At 43.0% G+C, this 23,352-nt stretch overlaps 1 protein-coding gene across 1 annotated transcript in view; it reads left to right on the plus strand.

Annotated features, from left to right (window-relative positions):
• GRHL2 (grainyhead like transcription factor 2) overlaps positions 1 to 23,352 on the plus strand; it is a 93,274-nt gene that overhangs the window by 48,153 nt on the left and 21,769 nt on the right. The window contains exon 9 of the mRNA XM_044421461.1: positions 14,144 to 14,302. Within this exon, the coding sequence (XP_044277396.1) occupies positions 14,144 to 14,302 (159 nt within the window). The remainder of the gene's footprint in view (positions 1 to 14,143; positions 14,303 to 23,352) is intronic.

The following is a 23,352-nucleotide window of genomic DNA, read 5'->3' on the forward strand; positions in this document are numbered from 1 at the left end:
ACTGGTTGGGGCAGCCTTTCTTAACCAGCACATGGTTTTGTGTACAGTTTGAAGCCCAGGAAGCCGGGTATTTAACATGTTGGAGCCAATTTGTGACCTGGTGATGCCTTGTAACTCCCTGTAATGCCTTGACATGGTAGCTCTGGCAATTGAGGGGGCTGCCATTCCTACAGTGGCTTCTGGCCAAAACATATGAAAAATCCATGTGCACTTATCCATAGCTATCAAATCACCTGGACTCCAGGTGTAACTCTGACTCAAGTATTATTGAATTGGGATATAGCTAAGCAGGTAGAATGAGAATTGCCATTATTCTGTGCTGCCAGATCACCCCCACCTCATACTGCAATACTATTGTCTCCACCCGTGTATGTACATGATGCACAATGTTTGAAGGGTCAAAGGGTGAGCAGTTCCATTTCTGAGCATTAATTTGTTCCCACTAACTGAGTCATTGAAACTAAGATTCCTTCCAGTGGAGTTTGCTTTTCCTTCAGCAATTACCTCACACTGGAGAGCTGGAAGCTCTAATTACAGACTCCTGAGGATAGTTGTTAAATTGGCTCCATTGTTCTAAAGGCAATTTCCTCTTTTCCCACAATTTTGAGATTAAAATGAATTTCTGTCGTACAAGGACCTCTCTTTCTGAAATCAGGATCCAAGACTGAGTGTACTAGTGTAATGCCTGGTGTTGGATGGGATTGCGGTAAAAGAAGTTATTTCGTAAAAGAGAGTTCTTGAAACTTTCTTCAGTGTTGTTGCTAAAGAGCAGAGAAGGAAAACATGTCTGAGTTTCCCCCTGATAACATCATGTTATATGGATTCATACATGTTCTGTGGTTTTATACATGCTCCATAGAGTCAGTTGGACGGGACTTCAGAGATTCTCTAGTATTTTAGTGGAACATGTGCCAGATTTTACATTTGAATGGGCTTCATAATTGATGGAAGGCTAAAACCAGTTAATGTGGAGTACTTCAAAAATTCAGAAATGGTATGTAAGCATAATTACTACAGTGAGAACCAGGGTTCTTTCAAACACATCTAAAACAGAGCGCTTTTAAGAAAACACTGTGGGCTCAATGCATTGAAGGATTGTGGTATATAGAAATGGTTGAACAGGTGCGTAATGAGGTTTAGCAGCAAATCGAGTTTTTATGTTGTTGCTGGGGTGTGATGCAGGGTTAAGGAAGCTTCTTAAAGCGAAATGTAAACATTTGCTGAGACATTGGTATTGAGCTGAAACAAAGGCGTTGACTTTGTATGGAATTTATAAGGTAACGAATGTCAGAAGAAACTATAAAAGCTGCACTTACTCTGCACAAAGGCACTTTATTTATTTAAAGCTCTACCCTGCCCTGTATCTACAACTCAGTGCTGACTGCAGTTCTAAAACCTAGAAACCAAAATAATGGATAAAAATATAATTAGTTCATGGTTTTATTTAGATGAACATTAATGTGATGGCAATTAATATTTGAATTTTTTAATGGCCATGATGATGGAACTCTTTTAGTTGAACATGAAGTTTTTACACGCACACGCGCGCGTGCACACACACGCGCGCGCGCGCACACACACACACACACACACACACACATTATGCTTGCTTTAACCTATGCAAGAAGATAGAAAGATGCCTTGTGCAAGGTCGGATTTGCCCTATATTCTCTCTTATCAGTTCTGCGAATCCTCATATTGGACTTTCACACCTCTGATCCTTTATTAACTGGAGATGCCAAGAACTGAATTTGCAATTGCATGCAGAGCTTTAGTACTATGCTATTTTCATTGCCAGAGCTATTTGGAAATAATCCTTCTGTTTAACCAGGCACCCAAAACTTGACTCATCAGCTCACCAAGGGCAAGTCCTCAGCCCTCTAATGAGCAGAACACTTGGCACTACCTGAAACTTCTAATTTCCATGCAGATTTTTCAGCTAGTAAGAAATAGCAAGGGTACCTTCTGAGTAGCAGGAAAGACCCCTTTTCCATAGAAATGGGAGGTGTCCCTGACTGTGCCCCATGACTTCTGCGCATGCCAGATGATGCAGAGGAGGGGATTGGTGGTGACCATAAACAATATCTGGCTAGCATGCCAAACCAACATTTCGGAATCCCTGCATTTAACTGACATTTCTGGATGCGAGAGTGTTTGCACACAGTATCTAGGAGCTGCACACCTTACTGCTCTAACATGCCAACTGCCCTGTGCAGGAACATTCCTTAGGAGCCTGTGGTCCGCTCACAAGATCACTCAGGAATGCTCCTGTAGCAAGCCATGCTCTAAGGCGCAATCCTAGGGCCTTCTGCCTTTGCTTGTGGGCCCATGGGATTATACAGAGCCGTAGCTCCGAGGTATATCTGGCATATCCAGGTGGCACCCCTGCCTCCTTCCTTACAGTTCTGCTGACTAGATGAAGTGCAGGGTGTGGAGTGGCAGCAGTCAATGCCAATGTGCTTCATGCCCTGCATTGTATGCATGTGTGCCTTGATTTTGGAGGCTTATGCACTTCGGAATATTGGGAAGCACTGGATTGCGTCTTAAATTATATTGCTGAGTACCACATGTGAACATTTTTCATATGTACAATGTAAGCACATATTAAAATAATTTCCTCTGGAGTAGTTCTCCTAAACTGCCACAGTTTTATTGTCTGCTACAGTAGATATCTCAGAGGGCCGTACAGCACAACATGCATCGACAGCTAATTGTTTTCTGGTTAGGGTCCGATGTATACAGAACTGTTGGCTCTTTGCACAAGGTACAGTTATAGTTCAATTCTGCACATGTTTACTGGATGTGAGATCCTTCTGAATTTTGTGGGGTTTATTCCCAGGAAATGGTCCATAGGATTGCAAGCTTCAGATCGCTTTTTATAGTCCTAATATTCTTCACCTTTAACATCTTAATGTTTCCCTGCTATTGGAAATGCCAAGCCATGGTGGGAGAGAGGCCATTCCCAAGAAGGGAGCCTGACATTTCTCTCTGTGTATCTCTCTCTAGCACAGATGGCAATTCATCATGCCCCTATTCCAGAGAATTACAGGTCACGGCCTGGTTCTCCTCTTCCAAAGCTGAACTTATCAATATGACAATATGACAATATTTGTATCCCATTGTTTCTCAATAACAGTGGGATTCTCTTCCTTTTTCTCTTCAACGGGCCTATGAGGCTTAGGTTATGCCAGGTTGTGAGTGACTAGCCCTGAGTATTCTAGCAAAGCTGCAGGCTTGATCTCAGATGTCCCCAGTCAAAGCTCAGCATGCTAACCACTGTACAGTACTGTTGTCCAACTTGTTCTCTCCCCTGGGAAATGTATAAGTTTATTGCAATTTTGATCAAGTGTGTTTACAATTCCAGCCAAAAAACACTGTTCGAAAGGTGTGACTTAGAGTGCAGTCCTATGCAAACAAATCTCCCTAGAAGTAAATCCAGTGAGTTAAAAGCAGGAGATGAGAAAATGTCCTCTCTTAATCTGGTCAGAATAGGTAATACTGGTGTGGCGTTATCAATAGTCTAGTTTGGTAAAAAGCTCTTTCCTATGTTGCTAAGCTAGTTGTTCATATTTACAGGTAACTTAGTCTAAGCTAAATTTCTCTCAGGAATTTACTAAGTGTGGCAGTTTGAATATACTTCTTAGTATTATTTTCTTCTCACAATTTTTATTTACTTATGAAAGCAACTGATTGTTTCTTTAAGAAAATAACAAAAAGGTTTGCACTTAAGCTTTTTATGACTGATGGCCAATAAAACATGTTAAAAAACAGAAGTAGGAGACATGCTGGCTAGACTGAGTTCTGAAAGAAACTGTGAAAATCCTTTCAGGCAGTTCAGAATTTTTATATTAATTGGTAAAGAGTGCATTTTATTTATTTAAAGCATGTTTAATGGAAGATTCTTCATGGACTCTTCAGAACAGTGGGTGGAAACACACAGATCATTTCATTAATGGATGGACCTCATCCATTCATGCAAGAATCTGGTGGAGAATGTGGGTGGAGATTGTGCCATGCTGTTCCTCAGAGAAACCAAGGGTTCCTCAGAGAAGCTTTTCAGGAGGCCCAAAGCCCTGCAAGGGGAAGGAGGCAGTGTGAAGACCCTCACAGAGACCCTAACCCTCTCCCTGCCCCCTTGTGTGTATGGACCCCTGTCCCACAAGCCCTACTCTGAATCCAACTCAGAAAGCTCGATGGCACTAAATCAAACAAGAAAAAGTATCCAGTAACATGAGTGGCTTCACTATATAAACAGTGATGGGGAATCTTTTTAGCCCAAGGGCCACATTCCAGTTTTGGGACTCAGGTTCCAGTGCTGGGTGGAGGCTAAGTCAGAAGGTGTGGGATTAAAATACAGAAATATAATCATACTGTAGTGCAAACTCTTATTGCCAGTAACTAAGCCTTAGGAGAAACATTTCAACCTCCCCAAGAAAAACGGGGAAACCATCAAGAAAAGGATGGAACCAGGTGGAAGGGGTGCAGTTGCTGGGGGAACCCAAAGGACCAGATTTCAGGGACTTTAGGAAGCTGGATTTGGGCCCAGGATCTGAGATCCCACATGCCTGATATAAGCTGTCACAAATCAAAGGAGTACTTCCACCGTTACTTGCAACTTTCCTGCATGGGGTCAGTCTTCTTGCAGTAGTTGCCCAAAGCATGAAGGAGAGACAAAATAGACACTTACAGAGCATTTCATATACCTGTTATGCACATATCATGCTTTAGTGTCAAAGTCATGGAAAGGTCTCTCTCTTTCAAATCCTCTATTCAAGTAAAGCTTTGAAAAGGAAGAATTTTCTGCAAGTAACAGCTACAGCAAAACTTATTAATCAACACTGTGTCCTTTAAATCCTGGTCAATGCCAGCCCAATTCATGTTATACCTTTGTGCATGAACCCAACATTTTAAAGCAGGAATAGGGAACCTCTTCAATTTCAGAGAAGCTCTCGGGGGCATTTCAGCCTTTAGAATGGGGAAAACTGCACAAACCTGAGAATACCACCAAATCATTGTTGGTTGGGGGAGAGGGCAAGGACCCAGGAAAAGGAAGCTTGGCCACCTGAGGAATCCCAAGGAAGGACCATTGCTGCTCCAGAGGACTGGCCCCCACATCTGATTGTGGTGTTTAAGTGTCTGAAATGCAGTAAAGTATGATTAAGATCACAAGATCAAAGGATTCTCAAAGGTGTCATCTACTTGAACCCCTGCCAATGCAGGACATCCACAGAAGCATTCCCACTAAGCAGCCATCTCCTACCTAAAGAACCCCCTACCTAAAGAAAACCACCTATCTTACAGGTTTCTTCCATCATATTCTTACCTCAGAACTTTCTCTGCTCTTTTTGTATTATTACATTTCTGTCCCACCTTTTTTTGCTCTTGTGAGGTACCCAAGGTAGTTTACATAATCTTCTTCCTCATTTCCATTTTATCCTCAAACAACCCTGTGAGTTAGGTAAAGCTGAGTCAGTGACTCGCCCAAAGTCCAAAGCTTCATGACTTAGCAGGAACTAGGATGTGGCTTCCCTGAAATCAGTTCTCTAAGCAGTATACTACACTAGCTCTCTTTTTATCTTTAGGGTGAACTGGGAATTGGATAGATACCACATCCGTATCAATAAGGTAGTATCATTGCTATTGTGAACATAAATATAAAAGGATCCCTGAGAATCCATGTTTAAAATGATTACAAATGTGGACAACAAAGCCAAGGGCTGTTTCTCTGCCCTTTAAAGCTTGAGACTTTGTCATGATGTATTCATTTGTTTATTTTGTTATGTATTTATATCATGCTTTTCCACATAAAGGTGCTCAAAGCATTTCACAACACAAACATATTCCAGCACAAGAACAGGAATATCCCTCAAAGCACCATTGCCATAAACAGCCTAGTACCAATGAAGTTCAAAACTTAATACAGCCATCCTAGCAAGCAACAATGTTCCCCAACCTAGTGCTGGTTAAACACTTCTGGAGGGCATATCTGGCTAAAAACCAATTGCTAAAATATATAAACTAGATGCAGTAAAATGTCCCAATGTGATCAGGTTTGACTATCTAATGGAAACAGCCAAAAATGCTAAGTGTAAGAAATAGACATGAGATTTATTCCAACTGCAATTATAAAAGCTGCAGAAGTTTGAAAGAAAGCTACTTAGGTATAGCAGAGGGCCCATTCACAGAGTTTGGGAAACGAAACAGAACATAACACACACACTCACCGCATTTGGTAGGGACTCATGATCATACAAGAGACAAGCAAATGTGGACTTTTTCCTCCCAGTGCTCGTGTAATATCAGTGCCCAAGCAACAATCTATGCTGTCTGCTCCCCCATCTGTACACATTGTCTCTCCTTTTTGATTTACCAATGAACTTGCTGTCCATCTTAATCTTTCAAATTAGTGCCATGCCTGTAGGCAATGGAACGGAGGTATTGACTTTTGAGAGCCAGGATAGCCCACACACATCTTTTGGCTATTTCAGATAAGATCCCATAAGGCAGCAGGATGGCAAGTGCCCAGATTAACATTCAGGAGATGAATTTGTGTGGTTGGCTGTCAGGATTGGCCACTGGGCCAGCCCCAGACTGGCACGGGCAACGTCCTCTAAAGGGCCCCCTCCCTTGTGAGCAGGCCCCAGTGAAGATACCCAGCCTTGGTGGCAGCATGCTGGGGAGCCTGTGTTGCATGGTTCAGCCTCTCTTTAACTCCCCAGAAGTCCTCAGGGTGACACTGGGTTAGAAGCATTGCAGGAAATTCCAGTGGTGGCTAGACCCAGTTCCCTTCACTGTGCAGACTGCTGGACTGGGAAAAAGGGGGGCAAACTTTAGCAGTGCATTTGCCAGGGCACTGGGGCCTCAGGCAGCTGCCCAAGGGTGCCATCTGCTGCCACCGGCTGCGGCTGCTAAATGCATTTGCAGAGAACTGAATGGATGCGCCAGTCAATTGGATGGTTCCCTTTTCATGCATCTCCAGGATTCTTTCTCACCCACCACTTAAGGCACTATAATCAAAGCAGACTGGGATGCCAGGGCAGCAAGCATGCCCATATATAAATTCTTCTGCTATTCTCATTTGACCTTGATTGTGTAACCCCACCTTCTCTCCCAGCAGCCCTGTGTGCTGGTGGGACTGAGGGATGTGCATTCAGACAGTAGTGGATGACCTCAGACTAGGGTCTGGTGACTCCAGTCCATCGGAAGCTTTATCCCAGAAAAGGGGGAGTGCAGTGAGCAACTTAGTGTATAAAAGGTAAGAATCGGGATTTGTTTAACAGGGATTGGAGGGTGGGGGATACAGAGAGGAAGCAAAACAAGCATTCCGTTGAATGAAGAATTGAAAGCAAGACTCTAAGCCTATGATTTATATTCTTATGATTTATATTCTAGTTTAGTGTCTAAACCATAGAAAGGGGAAGGGAATCCAGTACTGAAGTCCTTCTCAAGCTGTACAGTCCAGAACTCCAAGGTAGTTGTTCTAGGCTTCAGTTACTGGCTCTTTGTTGTGGGGCCACCGCTAACTGGTCCCTGGCTGAAAAACAGAAGGTTGTTGGCCAAGCAGGAGGCAGATTGCTTTTGCCAGAAGTCTGAACTGATCACATGTGTGTGGGGGTGGAGGATGGGGGGGTGAAATTAGGTTGAGGGCCTGATGCTTCAGTTTGCTCATCCTGGCCATCTAGCTTCCTCATAAAATGTACTTATAATGCATATGTATTTTTCAGCTGGAAAAAAAAATATTGTCAATGTGTTGGAAAAGTGTCCACTTTTCCTTCTGGGGCTGCTGGATAGACTACTAATTTTTGCCTAGCACAATCCATGCTCAAAGCAGGTAACTTTAGAGGGTCCAAGGGACAGTTTCCCATCCCTAGAACCTACACCAGGGAGTAAGGTAAAGGTAAAGGTTTCCCCATGACATCAAAGTCCCATGTCTGACTCTAGGGGGCGGTGCTCATCTATGTTTCCTGGCCGAAGGAGCCAGCGTTTGTCTGCAGGTAGTTTCTGTGGTCATGTAGCCAGCATGACTAAACACCGAAGTGCACAGAATGCTGTTACCTTCCCACCAAAGTGGTACCTTTTTATCTACTTGCATTTGTATGCTTTCGAACTGCAAAGTTGGCAGGAGCTGGGGCAGAGTATGGGAGCTCACCCCATCTGTGGATTCGAACGGTCAACCTTTCGATCAACCAGCCCAGTGGCTCAGCGATTTAACCCACTGCGTCACCCCATCTCTTCCCCACACCGGGCTGGGGATGCTGCCAAATAACCACCAATGAAATATTCATGCCAGTGGAGTCAAAAACGCCACTTCCCCTCTTTTTAACAAAGTGAGTAACACATGCCTTGTTTTAATGCAGGCGGCCTTGCTCCTGGGCTTCCAGAAACACTTTGATGCAAAACAAGGGTGGTGGGTGGGGGCCATGTCCGCTGCAACCGCAGATAAAATAGGAAGTTAATTAGAACCAATTTAATTTGCTGTTGAAGGAGGAGGAAAGACATTTGCTGTAAGACCTGTTTAGCCTCCACTTTTTATGCAGAGCTGGACTCAGTGCTTCATCGCTCCCATCCAGTACAGCCCTTTATGAGGAAGGAGCAGTATTATGAACATTTGCAGTGGCAGTGCGAAAAACAAAACAAAGCAAGCAAACAAAAATCACTCTTTAGCAAAACTGTGTCAGTGCTAATGATGAACTGCAGCCCTGAGAAGCCTTTGGGGAATTCATCGTCCCCCAGAGAAATTTGGTGAAATTTAATTAATTACTCAATCCCCCCATCAATTTCTCCTCCCACAAACAGGGTGGACAACCTGAACGGGCTATTGGCACACAGCTATAATAATGATTCATTTTGCACCCAAAGCTGTATTCATCTCTCTTTTATGTTTCCCTTCCTGTGTTCCAGAAGGTTTGGACTGTAAATTCCACCATCCCTGATGCTTTATCGTACTGGCTGGTGCAGATGGGAACTGGAAGCCAAGACTTACCATAGAATCATATAGTTGGAAAGGGCCATTCAGGCCACTGAGTTGCAATGCCCGGTTCAGGCAGGGATCCAGTTTGGAGTCTCCCTAACAGATCCCTGTCCCGTCTCCAGTCCACTTCCACCTTCAGGCAGTTGGTTCTGCTGCCTGCCAAGCTGATGTTCAGCTGAAATCAGCCTTCTCATAACTTGAGCCTGTTATCTTTTGCATGCTGTTGCCTTGGACAGTGGACAGCAGGTGGTTGGACCTGATGGCCTTCATGGCCCCTTCCAACTCTACTATTCTATGATTCTGTGATCAGATTGTGGCCATCTTCTGCCATTTAGGTGCTTTAAATTGGCTACATCCCCCTTCAGTCTTCTCAAGGCTAATGTATCAAACTCTTTCAGTCTTACTCCACAGGGCTTAGTTTCTATTCCCCTGATTATTTCTGCTGCCCTTTTCAAAACTTGTCCCAGTTTCCCTGAATCCTTCCAAAAGTGTGTTGTCCAGAATTGGACACTGTTTTCGCTGAGGTCTCACCAGTGCAAAGTTAAGTGGAATAATGATAGGCACTGAGTTGGGAAAAGCATACATAGGATGGTGAGGCAGGAGACTTGTGCGATGTCTATTTGTTCTGATCTCTGCTACCTTCCCACCAGGTGCTCCCCTTCTGGGGCATCGATCATTGTGGCATAAATGTGCCTCTTTAACTAGAGCAGATTGCTGAAGTTTAAAAAAGCCCAATGAAAATAAATGATGCATCCCAGAACAACCCTGAAAAGCCTCCTGAACATCCAAGTAATTGATGATGAGCCGATCCTCTTTCAGAAACAAGTGTAATGGAGTGTTAATATCATCTTAACAATGAAGCTAAATGAAAACTGAAAATAGATTCAGGACGTTCTATTGCTTTGGCTTCACATATGTGTAAATTGCCTTTCTTGTTTAAATCCCTTCCCCTGCTGTTTCTAAAGGAGGCTAATAGAATATTGTACTGAGGCATAAAATCTTTGCAAAAATCATTGATCTTCCATAATTCTAATTCCATTCTCTCCCTGTGTAGTACACACCATTAAAATCTGTTTGACAGTGTTTTGCCTTTGTGTGTGTGTGTGTGTGTGTTCTCATCTGCGCACCATGAATGTACAATTATTGATTGTTCAAAAGGTTTGATGTACATTACAATGACAGGAGAAAAATATCTAGTCTTATAAACATCTGTTAGACTGATTACCTTATCATCAATCCATTTCTCTCCATCTCCATCAAGATAATGCTGCTGCAACTGAATTTATTAATGTAGCCTAAAGTCCTACATTAAAGTACCTGGAAGATGGAATGAACAAATCTCCCTTTCTTGTTTTTCCCATCTTAAATTTGGTTAGCCTTGAATTTTGAGAATTTCACTGATCTTGAGTGTATTTCAAATTCTCATGAAAAGATAAGCATCTTTGTTTTAATGCATGGCTCTTCAATCCATTTTTGTTTTTCTGTTTTAGTGCAAGTTAATGTTATGTTCCCTAATGTACCCACTTTTTGGTATACATTTTTTAATTGTAGAACTCTACTGCAAAATTCAGGAATGTGTGAATTTTGAAGGATAACTGAGTTTTGGTTCACATGGTAGTTTGAAATTAAGGCAAACTGAACATACCTTCCCCATGTTACTATTTAAAATAAGACCTTTTGAACATTTTGAGTAAGATTATGTAATATTGTACTGTTAACCTTTTGTATGCCATTTTTCCCAAACTCAAGGCAATTACATGAAGGTTTCATGCAAGATACCGCAATTGTGTGAGTTAGTTTCACTTACAAGTGAGTGTATTGTCTAAAACTTCCCAGGAAGTATTTTAGGTGAATAGGGATTTGAATTCTGGCCTCTGCCATTCATAGCAGTCATTTCTGTGCAATCCGTAACACTGATCCTCATTAGGTTTTGGAAGGACATACTGAACTATTTCAATAATGGAAATCCACTATCACCTTCCCCACTCCCATCCTCCCAGTATTTACATCGTGGCAACTCTAAGGTTAAAGAAATCTAATGTCGCTAATGATATGTCATCACGGTGAAGGAGAGCCATTTTGCCCTCCATAGGAGACACACTCTCAATGGGGGGGGGGGGGCAGGGCTCCCTTCAAATGTATCAAGTTTCCGTTTCTGATGCTCATTTGGAGAGGAACCAATGAGATGACTCTCCCTTCTCAGCAATGCAAAAGGAACTATAAATTTCATTTACATCCATTGACAGAGAATGTGTATAGCACTAGGAAATCAGTGTGCAGTGCAGTTTATCAGTATAGCCTCCTTATGAAGAAAGGGGCGGCAGAAGTGCTCAGCTGGCTTTACCACGAGAGCAACACTGGCCACACCTGCTGGATCCCTGCATAGAGTTTCGATCCTCTGGAAGCTGCCCACCTGCTGCTGCTGCTGCTCCAACTGCATTTATATCCTGCCTTTTTTCCTCTTGTGAGGAAAGCTTGCATAGCTCAATTTTATCCTAGCAGCAACAACCCTGTTAGGTTGGGCAGACTGAGCATCAATGACTGGTCCAGAGTCACCCAGTGAGCTTCACAGCCAAGGGCGAACTAGATCTCCTGGGTCCCCAGTCAACACTAACCACACCACATGGGCTTTCCCCTCTGCAAATACCCCAGGGCTAGTGCTGTGGAGGACATGGGGACAGAGCCAGTCGCTCAGTTCTGCTGCCTCCTTCATAGATAAGCCCTGAGTGTTGGACAGTGGTCTAAGGGGACCTTTTCAAGGACAGGCAAAAAATCCCGCAGCTGCATTGTGGCTATCAGCAGATGAGTTCTGGTAGTCTTCATCTCCATGAGCAGTGGATTTTAAGTAAAGCTGATGCTGCCCATTGGAGACAAAGGCAGCTTATCACAGCGGTGGTCATTTCCAATAATAGATAGTTGCTTGGAAAATCCTTTCTCTCCCCTGCCTCCAACTGCTGTGAGGCTTGCACCTAAACTCAGAGTAAGCTGGGAAGCCTGAGGAGGGGGTCAGCTGATGTTACCAGTGCCCTCCTAATCAGAAGAAGTCATGGCCTGCCAACCCACAAGCCCCAGGTTCCACTATATCACTACATACAGGGATGCCTGGATGGGTCTTTGGCTAAGATGGGGAATGTGATCCACTTCCAAATCTGAGTAAAGTGGATTTCTCCCAGCCCCTCGCCTCTCATCAGTTAAAGTACAACTTGGGTTGTTTGTAAGCACAGCACTGTGATACCATCAAGGACAGAAATGCCGTGGTGCTATTAGCTCAGTCAAGCAAACAAGCCGAGCCGACTCCACCAAGAAATACTGGACAGTAATATCAACTTCTGTAATCAGATATACACGGCTAAATTCTCCATGCAAGACACATTAGCCCTTGCCTCTCTGTAGTGTATCAGCCCAACTTCTTTCTCTTCAGCCCATTTTCCTTGCTTTTTCTTCCCCATCCCACCCACACTTTCATCTTTTTTCCTGAAGTTGTCTTGCACTGAGTCAGGAGAGCGGTCTGCTTAGCTCTGTATTGCCTACATGGGCTGGGAATGGCTCTCCAAGGATTTGGGCAGGAGTCCTTCCCAGCCCTGCCTAAAGAGTTGAAGTGTGCAAAGGCAAGGCCCTTCCCAACTGGGGAGTTCAAAGAGAACTAGTTTGTCTCAGTGGCTGGAGTCCTTCTCAAGTATCAAAGGCAGGGATGGGCAATTGGTGGCCTTCCAGATGTTTTGACCTACACCTCCCATCATCTTTACTATAGGGCATGCTGGTCAAAGGTGAAGATAGTGCCCTGGGGAGGCCCTTGGACACTGATATTTCTTCTCTGCCTCCTTCCAGTAAAGAACTTAGTTTCTCAGCAGGAAGGAGTTGGTTCTTTTCTATGGTGGCCCCAAGGGAAGTTTCTCCAATTAAAAGCCTTTCATGTCAAATCAATGAGTCCAGCTGCCTAGATTTTAGTAAGCTTGGTAAAACCCGCTTTTTAAAGTAAACTTTGAAGAATTCCTCCACTTTTTGTGTGTTTTTATTACTGTCTTCAGTCTTGGGAACTATATGAATCAATTAATAATCATTATGGTTGTTGATAAAAGAAATGTGGCTTTTTAATTTTAAAAGTTTTAGATTATATTGCAAATCAGCTCAGACTGATGCAGGAACAAACTCAGAAATTGTTTAAATAAATGGAATGGAAAAGAAATGTCTACATGTATTTTGTATAGCACTTGTATCAGTGAAGCCTCTGACATTGGCTGAGTTGGCTCAGTCTTCCCAGCTGTTTAGGGGACACAACTGTCCAAATGTTTGCAGTTCAGCTTTAGTGAGGGAAAGAAGGTGGTCTGTTTGGGATTAAAGCCTCACACAAATCCCAAGACCATTTTTGCAGGTCCAGGTTACGGACTAATGGTGACTGCTCTTCCCATGACATTGTAATCTAGCAATTCTTCCTGAACCACGAAGGCCAAGAAATAGTTGCAGAGGAGGCAGGAGCTAAATTTCACTTACCGATTTGCATGAACTATTGCAAGGGTCTTGTTATTTTATTGTATTGATCATAATGGATCGTGTGTAACAGTTGCTTTAGTTGGGGTGGATAAGCTATTCTGTCTTGTTTTGAGATTGGATTTGCTGTTGAAAATGCTAAATTAAGCACTGATTAAGGGAAAGAATGAGCCTGTGCTCTCTTCACATTGTCTGAGGGGTCACAGTGTATTTCAGATTCACAGATCTAAGCTTGGAAACCGTTCTCTCACCTTGGGGCCGAAATCTGAGCTTTGTTTCCCCTCTCCTGTCCCCTTGCAGATAGCATAGAGAGAATGGTGCCAGATGTTTTTCAAGTATGGGAAAATGATTTTGGAATGGGATTAAAGGGGGCATTTTGAAAGTTAGGGAAGGAAGTAGATTGGAGTGGCCATGACATGAGATATCCTGAAGTCACTTCAGCCTTTTTTCCTCCCACCCTGATACTTTCAACTAGACAGGCGAAAAAGCCCATCTAGTGAAAATGGATGGTGGGAGGATGGAGATGGAGTTGAAGAGAACTTCTTCCACTCCTCCCACCCTGAAAGGGTTGCTGCAGAAGGAAGTTTGAATATTAACGAGCAGTCGCACTAATAGATGTTACTTGAGAAAAAACATCCCAGTACCAGCTCAGCTTCTGTCTTTCTTCCTTGCTTTCCCCATCAGATTTTCATCACAGTGAACTGCTTGAGCACGGACTTCTCGTCTCAAAAAGGAGTAAAAGGTCTTCCTTTGATGATTCAGATTGACACATACAGTTACAATAATCGCAGCAATAAACCCATCCATCGTGCCTTCTGCCAAATCAAGGTTTTCTGTGACAAGGTAAGATATCTGTCCCAGGAGCAACAGGCATTCTTGTGGGGCAGGGCAGGAGTGGGGTCGGGGGGGGGGGGTAGATGTCGCAGAATGACACAACTCCCAGGGAATTCTGGAAAGATGAAATGGAGGCTGTCCAGAAGCCCTTACCATCACCAGCTCTGCTGTTACCAGAGGAAGTAAGCCCCACACCCCCAAATGACTGACAAATATAGGAATGAGGTAACAGAAATGAGCCCTGTTTGCACCTTTTGGGATTTGAAATACCAAGCTATTGGTTCCATGCAATTTGATTTAATCAGTTATTTGCTGCACAATGGATGTCATCTCCTGGTAGGAAGAAAATTAAGAATAAGACTCTGGCTACAGACTTACAGCCTAATTCAGCCTTTACCAACTTGGTGTCCTGCAGACATGTTGGACTGCAAGGCTCAGCCCACCGGCCATTTTGGCTGAGGATTCTGGAGATTGCAGTCCAGTGCATCTGGAGGGTGCCATCTTGGCAAAGGTTGGTCTGAATGACTATAAAGAGAGAATACCAAAAAAGGAAAGCATCTGGGAAAACAAAGGAGAATAGGTGCTTATTTTTAAAGCACATTCAAGGGGAACTGGGGTGTTGTGCAAAAATAAGCAATGAGTTCCAATTGCAAGTTTTGGCTAATTGAATGGGCAGAGTATAGTCACACACAAAAAATCCCAAATTTGAAAATAGGATTGGTGATATATACCTGATAACCAAAATGAATGAGATGGTGTCAAGTAGAAGAAAGAAAAAGTGCAGGTAAGAGAGATTTTAAAGGAAGTACTTATAATTTGTGGTTATGTTGATGATGTGTTTGCCTCTCTTGCTCAGTAACATGTATACTATTATGATCAGAATTACTAGAACCATGTGTGGAAAGGGAGGCATTCTTTGATCTTTGTACATGAAATTTGATTCCATTTAATTCATTATAGTGTGACATCTACCCCTGACAAATTGGAATTGACAACCAAACAGTAAACCATAGGTTCTCTTTCTGGGTTGTTCATGGTTAAAAAAATAATAGGTTTTTTTTAAAAAATGAACAGAATTACACATCAAGACAACCTAGAATTCAACAATTCATACCATGGGTTAGCAGTATATGTCAGGGGTCCCCCACCATGGGCCACATGTGGCCCCTGAGCACCTTTTGTGCAGCCCTCCAACCTGCTTGTTTACTGCTATCACCCTCAAGGCATTTTCCCTCAGAGCCACACTGTTCTTCCTGCCTCAAGTGGCACCATCTACTGCTGCTTCTCCTGCTCCTTTCTTACAAAAAATGCAACAGCACCATTGTTCCTTCTGTCAGACTCTTTAGGTCCTAAAGAAATTTTCTGTAGGAATGTTCACAGTCTTTGGCACCACGTACATCTGTGAACAAACTTTTTCCAAGATGAAAAGTGTGAAATCCAAGTTCAGATCAAGACTTACAATTCCTTGAAATGTTAGGGGTGTCTGTCACAAACCTTGACTTGGACATTAATGCCCTGGCTAACAGAAAACCGCCACAGAAAGCAAACTGACTAGGGAAGCACGTGCAGCTAGATAAAAGGCTTCCCCAGTAAAATATTGTTCTGATATGGGCTGCATTCAAGTTCACATTTCTTCATTGACCTCTGAATGTTTGTTGTTCAGTTGCAAAGTTGTGCCCAACTCTCTGCGACCCCATGGACAACATTCCTCCAGGTTCTCCTGTCCTCCACCTTTCCCCGGAGTATACCCTACCCCACACCTGCCTCTCCAGTGACCCCATCCAGCACCTCTGAATGTTTACTTTTGATCTAAATTGATAGGTTAATAGTTTTGTTACGTTTTGATTTAGCACGTGACCCTCTTCAGGGATTGGACACCCTAATGCAGCCCCCATGTCCCAGAAGTTCCGGGACCACTGGTATATGTGAACCAGGACACTCTTTAGTCAAGGTCAGCTTAGAAGATCCATTTTATTCATCTGGGCACTTCCACCAAGCCTTGCAGAAACCATGTTGCAAACAGATGCCACCTCTGCATCCCAGCACAGCCATTTTACTACATCCAGAGACAAGAAAATACCCCATCCTGGTTGCTAAGCGACAGTGAGCTCATAAGATGCTGATGGGGGGTATGGGAGGACTAGTAAAGCAATGGGAGTCACAGGTGAGGGGGTCTCCGGACTCCTACCTCACCTCTTGGATGTCTCTCTACTGAGGGACAATCCAAGAGATAGGGGAGATGTGGAAAGAAATACCATCTATGATTAGCCACTTGCAATGTATATTTCAAGTGATGAAGCTGAAGTGCTGTATTTTAATGGTAATTTTTTAGGTCAAATATTTGCAGAGATCTGAAGATACAGCTGCCTGTTAAAAGCTCAGTAAATTTCAAAGGAATGAATACAGCCCTTCCCCACCCAAGCTTGCCAGTTTTTGAAAAGTAATGAGGGGAAAGGAGGGAAGGAGCTCAACAGCCTGAGCCTCATCAAGGGTGACCTATAGATGACAAGGAACTGAGCCTTTGAATTATAAATATTCATCACGTTGACTATCTATCCGTTTAATTGATACTTCACATTTCATGGTTGGGGAGCAGGAAATGAATGTTGACAGATCTAATCAAAAACATCTTAAAAGTGGGAGAAAAGAGCACAAGGGTAGTTAAAATGTTACCCTTATCACACTTGGAGTATGGATGGCTCAGGGAGGCTTAAAAATAGGATATACAATCACTCATACTAAGGCTGGCCTGAGGCAGGATGTGGTCAGGAATTGTTTCTACCTGAGACAAGTTCTACAGACTAGACTTTTGTAATTTCCATAGCTGAGGCACCAGATGTGTTGGACTACAGCTCACATTGTCCTTAACTGTCTCAGGATGGTGAGAGGTATAGTCCCTAACTGTCTGGGGATGATGGGAGGTATAGTCCAAAACATCTAAAAGACTCCAGCTTGAAGAAGACTGCCATGGCCCATCCTACCTATCAATATTCAGCCGGGATAGTGATCACTAGAGACCATTAAAGGAAGGCCTGACTGAACCTCTGCCAAGGGCTCACGTTCTACCAGGGGCCCATTTAAAACAACCCCAGGACTTGCTGCTCCTTGTCAGCTTTGCAACCTGCTTGTTCACTTGTCTCTGCCTCCTGCCCAGGTGAATGTGGTGGTGAGGAGGAGGGCAAGCTGATGCCACCGCCTCCTTGCTCACTGGTTCTCAATTCATACACCTGTTTTACCTCCATAAGGTTGCTTGTGCCATCTACTGGTATAAGTAGAAGAGTACACTCTGTTTTGATAAATAGGTAAAATGGATTGAGAAGCTGGAAATTGGCATATGTAGTCCCTCGTTGACAGTTGGTGGGGATGGTAAGTTATTTATTTGTTCACCTGCTTGTTTTGTTTAATTTAAGATAACCTCCCACAACCAATTTCCTTCCATATGTTTTTGGACTACAAGTCCTATAATCTCTGACTCTTGACCTTGCTGATCGAGTTGTAACCCCAAACATCTGGAAGGTATCAAGTTGGGTGAGGCTGAGTAAGGTCCAGCAGCTTCTAGTGGGGAGAGGAACAATTCGTGATAAAATTACAGTGATACAGAATGAACAAAAATGAATGAAAGCATTTTTTAAAAAGAAGAAAATCCTTTCAAAAGAAGGAATTCCCAAATCCCTTTTGCAATTCAAGGAAAGGGGAACAATTCCTCAAATCTGGTCAGAGATTGTTCCATAAACTTGGGGCCATGACTGCCAAGTCCCTGCATTTTAGCTACAAACTGTTGCATAACATGAATAGCTGAAATAAATAAAGTTGAGTAAAGAAAGCAGAGGTTTAGTACAGGAGAGAAAAGCTCTAAAATACATAGATCCTAGGCCAACAAGAACTGTCCAGAGGATTGGGCTCATAAGTGCTCCCACATCCAGTGCAGATGGCAAATGAATGTGAACACAGATTCCAGTGTGTTGATATGAAACAGGAATTGGTTTTGCAGCATTTTGCACCAGCTGAAGCTTCAAGAGTAAGCCCATCTCAGGTGCAGCTCTGCTTTTGACTTAGAGGATGCAATCAGCTCTCCTGCATTAGGTTTCTGCCAGCCTAATACCAAGAACTGCTTCCTCTCCTCATTAATCCAGCTGTTCTTTCCACGCTTTCACCTGCTGGGGAAAAGTTATTCTTTATTGCAATAAAATGTTCAGATTTTTAATGCCTTAAATAACATTAAGTAGATTGTCAAGGAAACATCAGCCATAACACCAAGTCAATTTAACATGAATCTATTACAGGGAGCAGGCTAGAATTACTGGAGGGGGTGGCATGCTTGTGTCACTTAACCTGACCTTTTAAAAAAGCAATTATATACTATTCTTAAAACTACTGCAACATTTCATCTCTGTTCAGTTTGCAATACAATAGCTGCCTTGGCTCGTGCTCTCATGATGTACACAGATGGTGAAGAAGGAATCACACACACAGAACCCCGTTCCTAGGGTTGGCTTTAACATGGGGTACAAAATTTCTTTCATTGCAAGGGTCAAATTCTAGGGTCAAATTCAGAGAAATTCTTGGAGGCTGCATTGCAGTGATAGTCCAGACAGGACCAAAACCTCCGAATGCAAGCATATTTTAGCTGAAAGTTTTCAGTGCCAGTAGCTAAGCCTCAGGAATGGTATTTTGGTTTCTTAGAATGGGACAATAATTACACAAAGTCCAAGAAACCACTAAGTAATCATGGTTGGGGAAGGAGGGGGAAGACAATGTCCTCCTATGAGGCTGAGATCCTGTATTTCTGCTTTAACAGAAGGATGCAATTATGCACATTTAGTCAAGAGTAGTCTCACTGACCTCAGTGGCAGCCCCTCACCCTTCTGGCCTGTGTAGAAGAGCATTTTCCAATCTAAGTCCCTATCTATCTATCTATCTATCTATCTATCTATCTATCTATTTATTTATTTACAATATTAATATACCAGTTAATATAATATAAACTCTAGACTGTTCACATACAAATATTAGGAATCACACTTAAATACACTATTAAAAACAGTTTCCCCTTCAGGCTATAATGGTTCTGCCTACCAGACAGGAACCTGTAGTGCAGTGATGTAGTGCCAGCTGGCTAGGGCAAAAATATTTTACTTTTGATTGCTGGCTGCATATCGCAAGTGGAATTTGCATACATATGGAAGTGTGCAAATCATCCTGTAGCCTCTCTCATGCACTGGCCAAAGAGCACTCTCTCACACTCTGTTCATAAGAGAAGTTTTTGCTACAAGACCTCTCAAACTTGGGATATTCCTCAAATATCTATTTCCAAAGCCTCCTCAGGCTTGACATGACTGGCCTACATGCCTCTCAACCTGTTTCATCTGGGCTGCCTGTGGACCACACTAATCATTCTCAGCACCACACATGGTGAAGCCAAGCGTGTTACTTTTTAAGCAAATGTGCATTAGCACAGAGACTCATTGGACTGGGAGAACTGAGCTCCAGAAGGGCGGAGCTGGGAGGAATCTTTCAATGCACCCTTTTCAGGAAATTCCAACTAAAAAAAGAAAGAGGGACGGAGGGTGGTACCTGGTTCCCCTCAATTACTTGGGTCCCATCTTGAGGATTGTAACCATTTCTGGGCACTACGCTTCAAGAAAGGAGAAGATAAGTTGGAAAAAGTTCAGAGGAGTATAACAAAGATGATCAGGGAACTGGAAACAAAGCTCTAGGAGAAGAGTTTGAAAGAATGCAAACGAGCATAGCATTTTGGAGCAAAAGAGCATAGAATATGCTTCCATCCAGAGGCTACTTCTCACAGCTTGGTGGCGAGACAGTACAGTTTTCCGTAAACCAGCTGTGTTGGACTGCAGCTCTCATGAATGTCACTGAAGCTCACATGACACATGACAATCACTAGCTCCCTCCTACATTTCCTTGTTCCTTTTTCTTCCTCTAGAGTAGCTGCCCAGGTTGTAGTCTCCAATGGGAGTCCGGTTTTAGCTGCCAGTTCTTCCACCTCCACATTGCATCTCACCATAGTGGGAATACTGTGCCCAGGTTACCTGTATCAGGTCTACGCTCCAGTTACAAACCAGTGATGGACAGGGTCAGGGCCCCTGCTTCTCCCTAGTTCTTGGGATTATTTATTTTCACACCAGACATGGACAGGACAAATAACGGATACCTTCAAAGAAAGGACCATAAAGCAGAAAAGCCCTCTGAATAGAAATATATTTAATTGTTATATGCCTGGTACAAATACCGGCTTAAAGCCCTGGTGCAGAGCAATCAGGTGATAGTAAGTCAAAGAAGGAGGACAGAAGACCTGCTGTGAGTAGCATATGTGCTTATGAGATGCCAGCAAGAATTATTTCCAGCGTTACCCTGCTGGAGGCTGGCATGATTAAGATAATGCTCAGATGACTAACACAGCTTAACAAATATTAACATTCAAAGGTTCAGCCTTTTGAAACGCAGCAGGAAGAAACCTTTGCCGTGTAGAAGCGCATTGTGACCCCCACTGCATTAGCATCTTAAATCCATAAGATCTTCACATGGCTTTCCATCAGCTTATGCCCCAGTTTCTGCCCATAATAAGAATAAAATCTTGCGGAAAGGATAGCTTATTTATTCACCAACCTGGCATCAACTTAAATAGTGACACAAAGTACTAGACACTGTGATGCAAGCTGCAATTGTATAGCCATTTAAAGAGACTTCAGCATCAAGCTGGGAGATCATCATTGCACTGTGATGGGCATCTAAGATCTTTATTGCAGTCTATGGTGGTGAACAAAAAGGTTTATTTAAAGCTGAATACTGCTAGTGTTGGGTCTCATACGTGGTCAGCTTGTGCTATTGCAAGCAAATGTCAGAAGAGCCATACTGGATTGCACCAAGCATCTGCTTTGTCCCGCATTCTGTTCGCATGGTGGCCAACCAGCTGCCCATGGGAAACTCCCAAGTCCAGCATCACCTTCCCACTCGTGATGGAGCAGCTGGTGCATATAGACACTGTGCCTGTGCTGCAGGAGGTACCATGCGGCCATCAGGAATAGTAGCCCCTGACAGCTTTTGCCTGCATGATTTTGCCCATTTGTAGGCCTCCAAATTGGTGTCCATCACATATACCTGGGTTTGATGGCCCTTGGATGATGTGCGTGATGAGTGACCCCCTGCATGGCACCCTTCCACCACAGAATCATAACTGGAAGGCATGCAGTTGGCATAATTTCAGACGCCTTCTGCAAGCAGTCAGCTTCTGACAAAAGTGATCTGTTCCTTCCTTGGCAGCCTGCTAGGTATGAAATGAGAAGGAGATAAGAGACGGCAAAAAGAGGAGGGGGGGAGAGGGAGTAGGGATGCCAGGGGGGCACCTACGTTTTGCTTTGGCCTCATACATGCCTCTTATTTGTTGCTTTTGTATGCTCCACCTATAGCCATAAAACTGTCTGGGTGGCTTATGGTAGAAATACATTATGTTACAATTACTCTTATTGAGCCCCTAACAGATTACCCTTGACGGACTGCAGCTTTCCCTTGTTCTATGAGATGGTTAAATTTTGATGAAATCAAGGCATCAGTACAAAATCAGACCTTACTGATTTTATTTTCTGGATCAGTGTCCCCAGGATGCATTGCCTTTGCAAAACATAAGTGGTTAGTTTAAGTATGTCTTTTTAAAGAGTATTCATCATAACATGATAAATCTCTATACAGTTCACAGTAAATATGAACTACAGCATAAAATCAATATGAAACAGTATAACCACAACACAGGAGAATAAATAGTTTTAAATATTACAACAGAGCACATGATTTACATGAAGAAGGTCCCAGCTTGAAATTCTGGGATCACTAGTTAGGGCAGGAAAAATCCTGCCTGAACCCCTGGGAAGCTGCTGCCAGTCAATGTTGACAATACTGGGCTAGATGTCCATGCATTCATATTATTGTAAATCACCTAGAGAACTTACAGAAGGAGCATTATACAAATTAAGATTATTACTTTCCCTCCCCCCCTCCCTCCCTCCCTCCCATCTCTTTCCTTATACATTGTTTTTCCTGGTCATTCTCTCTTTCTGTATTTATTTATTTAAAGTTTTTACATGCAGTCCCAATACTAAAAGCCTCTGGATGGCTTACAAAAGCAAAGCAATTTCCTTATTGACCAGGTAGCACTGGGTAACATTCCAAGTGAGTATTGTAAAATACCAAAGAGGTTAAATTTCTATTTCTTCATTCAATTACAGTTTAGTCATGTCAGCTGAGGTGTTCTGCTCTTTATTGTATACACAGTGGCATGGAATCCCTTAGTAATATATTTACATATCATAGAGCAGTGGCTGCAAAATTTCTCTTAAGCCCACTAAGTCAACAGAGCTAGATCTTAAATGTCTCAGAGGACAAGTCTGTATTTTTTGAAATGTCTGTTTTCAGGCTTGGAGTTTTGGCCAGTCCTGTGCTGGTATTAATATATTCCATTGTGCTTTTGTAAGCAGAATTGGTGAAGGACCAGACACCCCCAGTTATACGTTAGTATAGCAAGCATGATCAAGTGGCTTGAAAGAATGGACTCTTTCTAAATTTATATTCCTGTTTGTTGTTATTTCCCATATGTGCTTAATGGTGTACCATCTGATAAATACATATGGTAGCTATGAAACTAATGCATACAGTAGCTATGAAACGTGACACTATTCCCAAAGCTTTTGTGTTTGTGTCTTCCTCTTTCTTTGTCTGAATGGCTTCTTCTGGTTCACCTCCCTTTGAGTAAAAAATTGAGCCACTATATCTGGATGAGGATCCAGCCCTGAAGGCTTGTTAAACTGAGCAGACTGAAGGATTTTAACATTCTTCCCATGGAAATGCATGTGAAGGAAGGAACATGGAGCAGTGTTGAAAATAAGATGCTGGATTAGATGAGCCCTTTTGGGTGTGTGGGAGTGGAAAATTACAGATATGGAGGTCCTGATCTTGATTAGAACTAGGTTAGGCAAGCTAAGGGTTAAAGCCCTGCTACTCCACCATGTAGGATCCTGATTTAGATTGGCCCCTCTAGGCTTACTTAA

Source organism: Varanus komodoensis, unplaced genomic scaffold (genome assembly GCF_004798865.1).
Source record: "Varanus komodoensis strain SLA01 unplaced genomic scaffold, ASM479886v1 scaffold12, whole genome shotgun sequence".
Classification (NCBI taxonomy): Eukaryota; Metazoa; Chordata; class Lepidosauria; order Squamata; family Varanidae; genus Varanus; species Varanus komodoensis.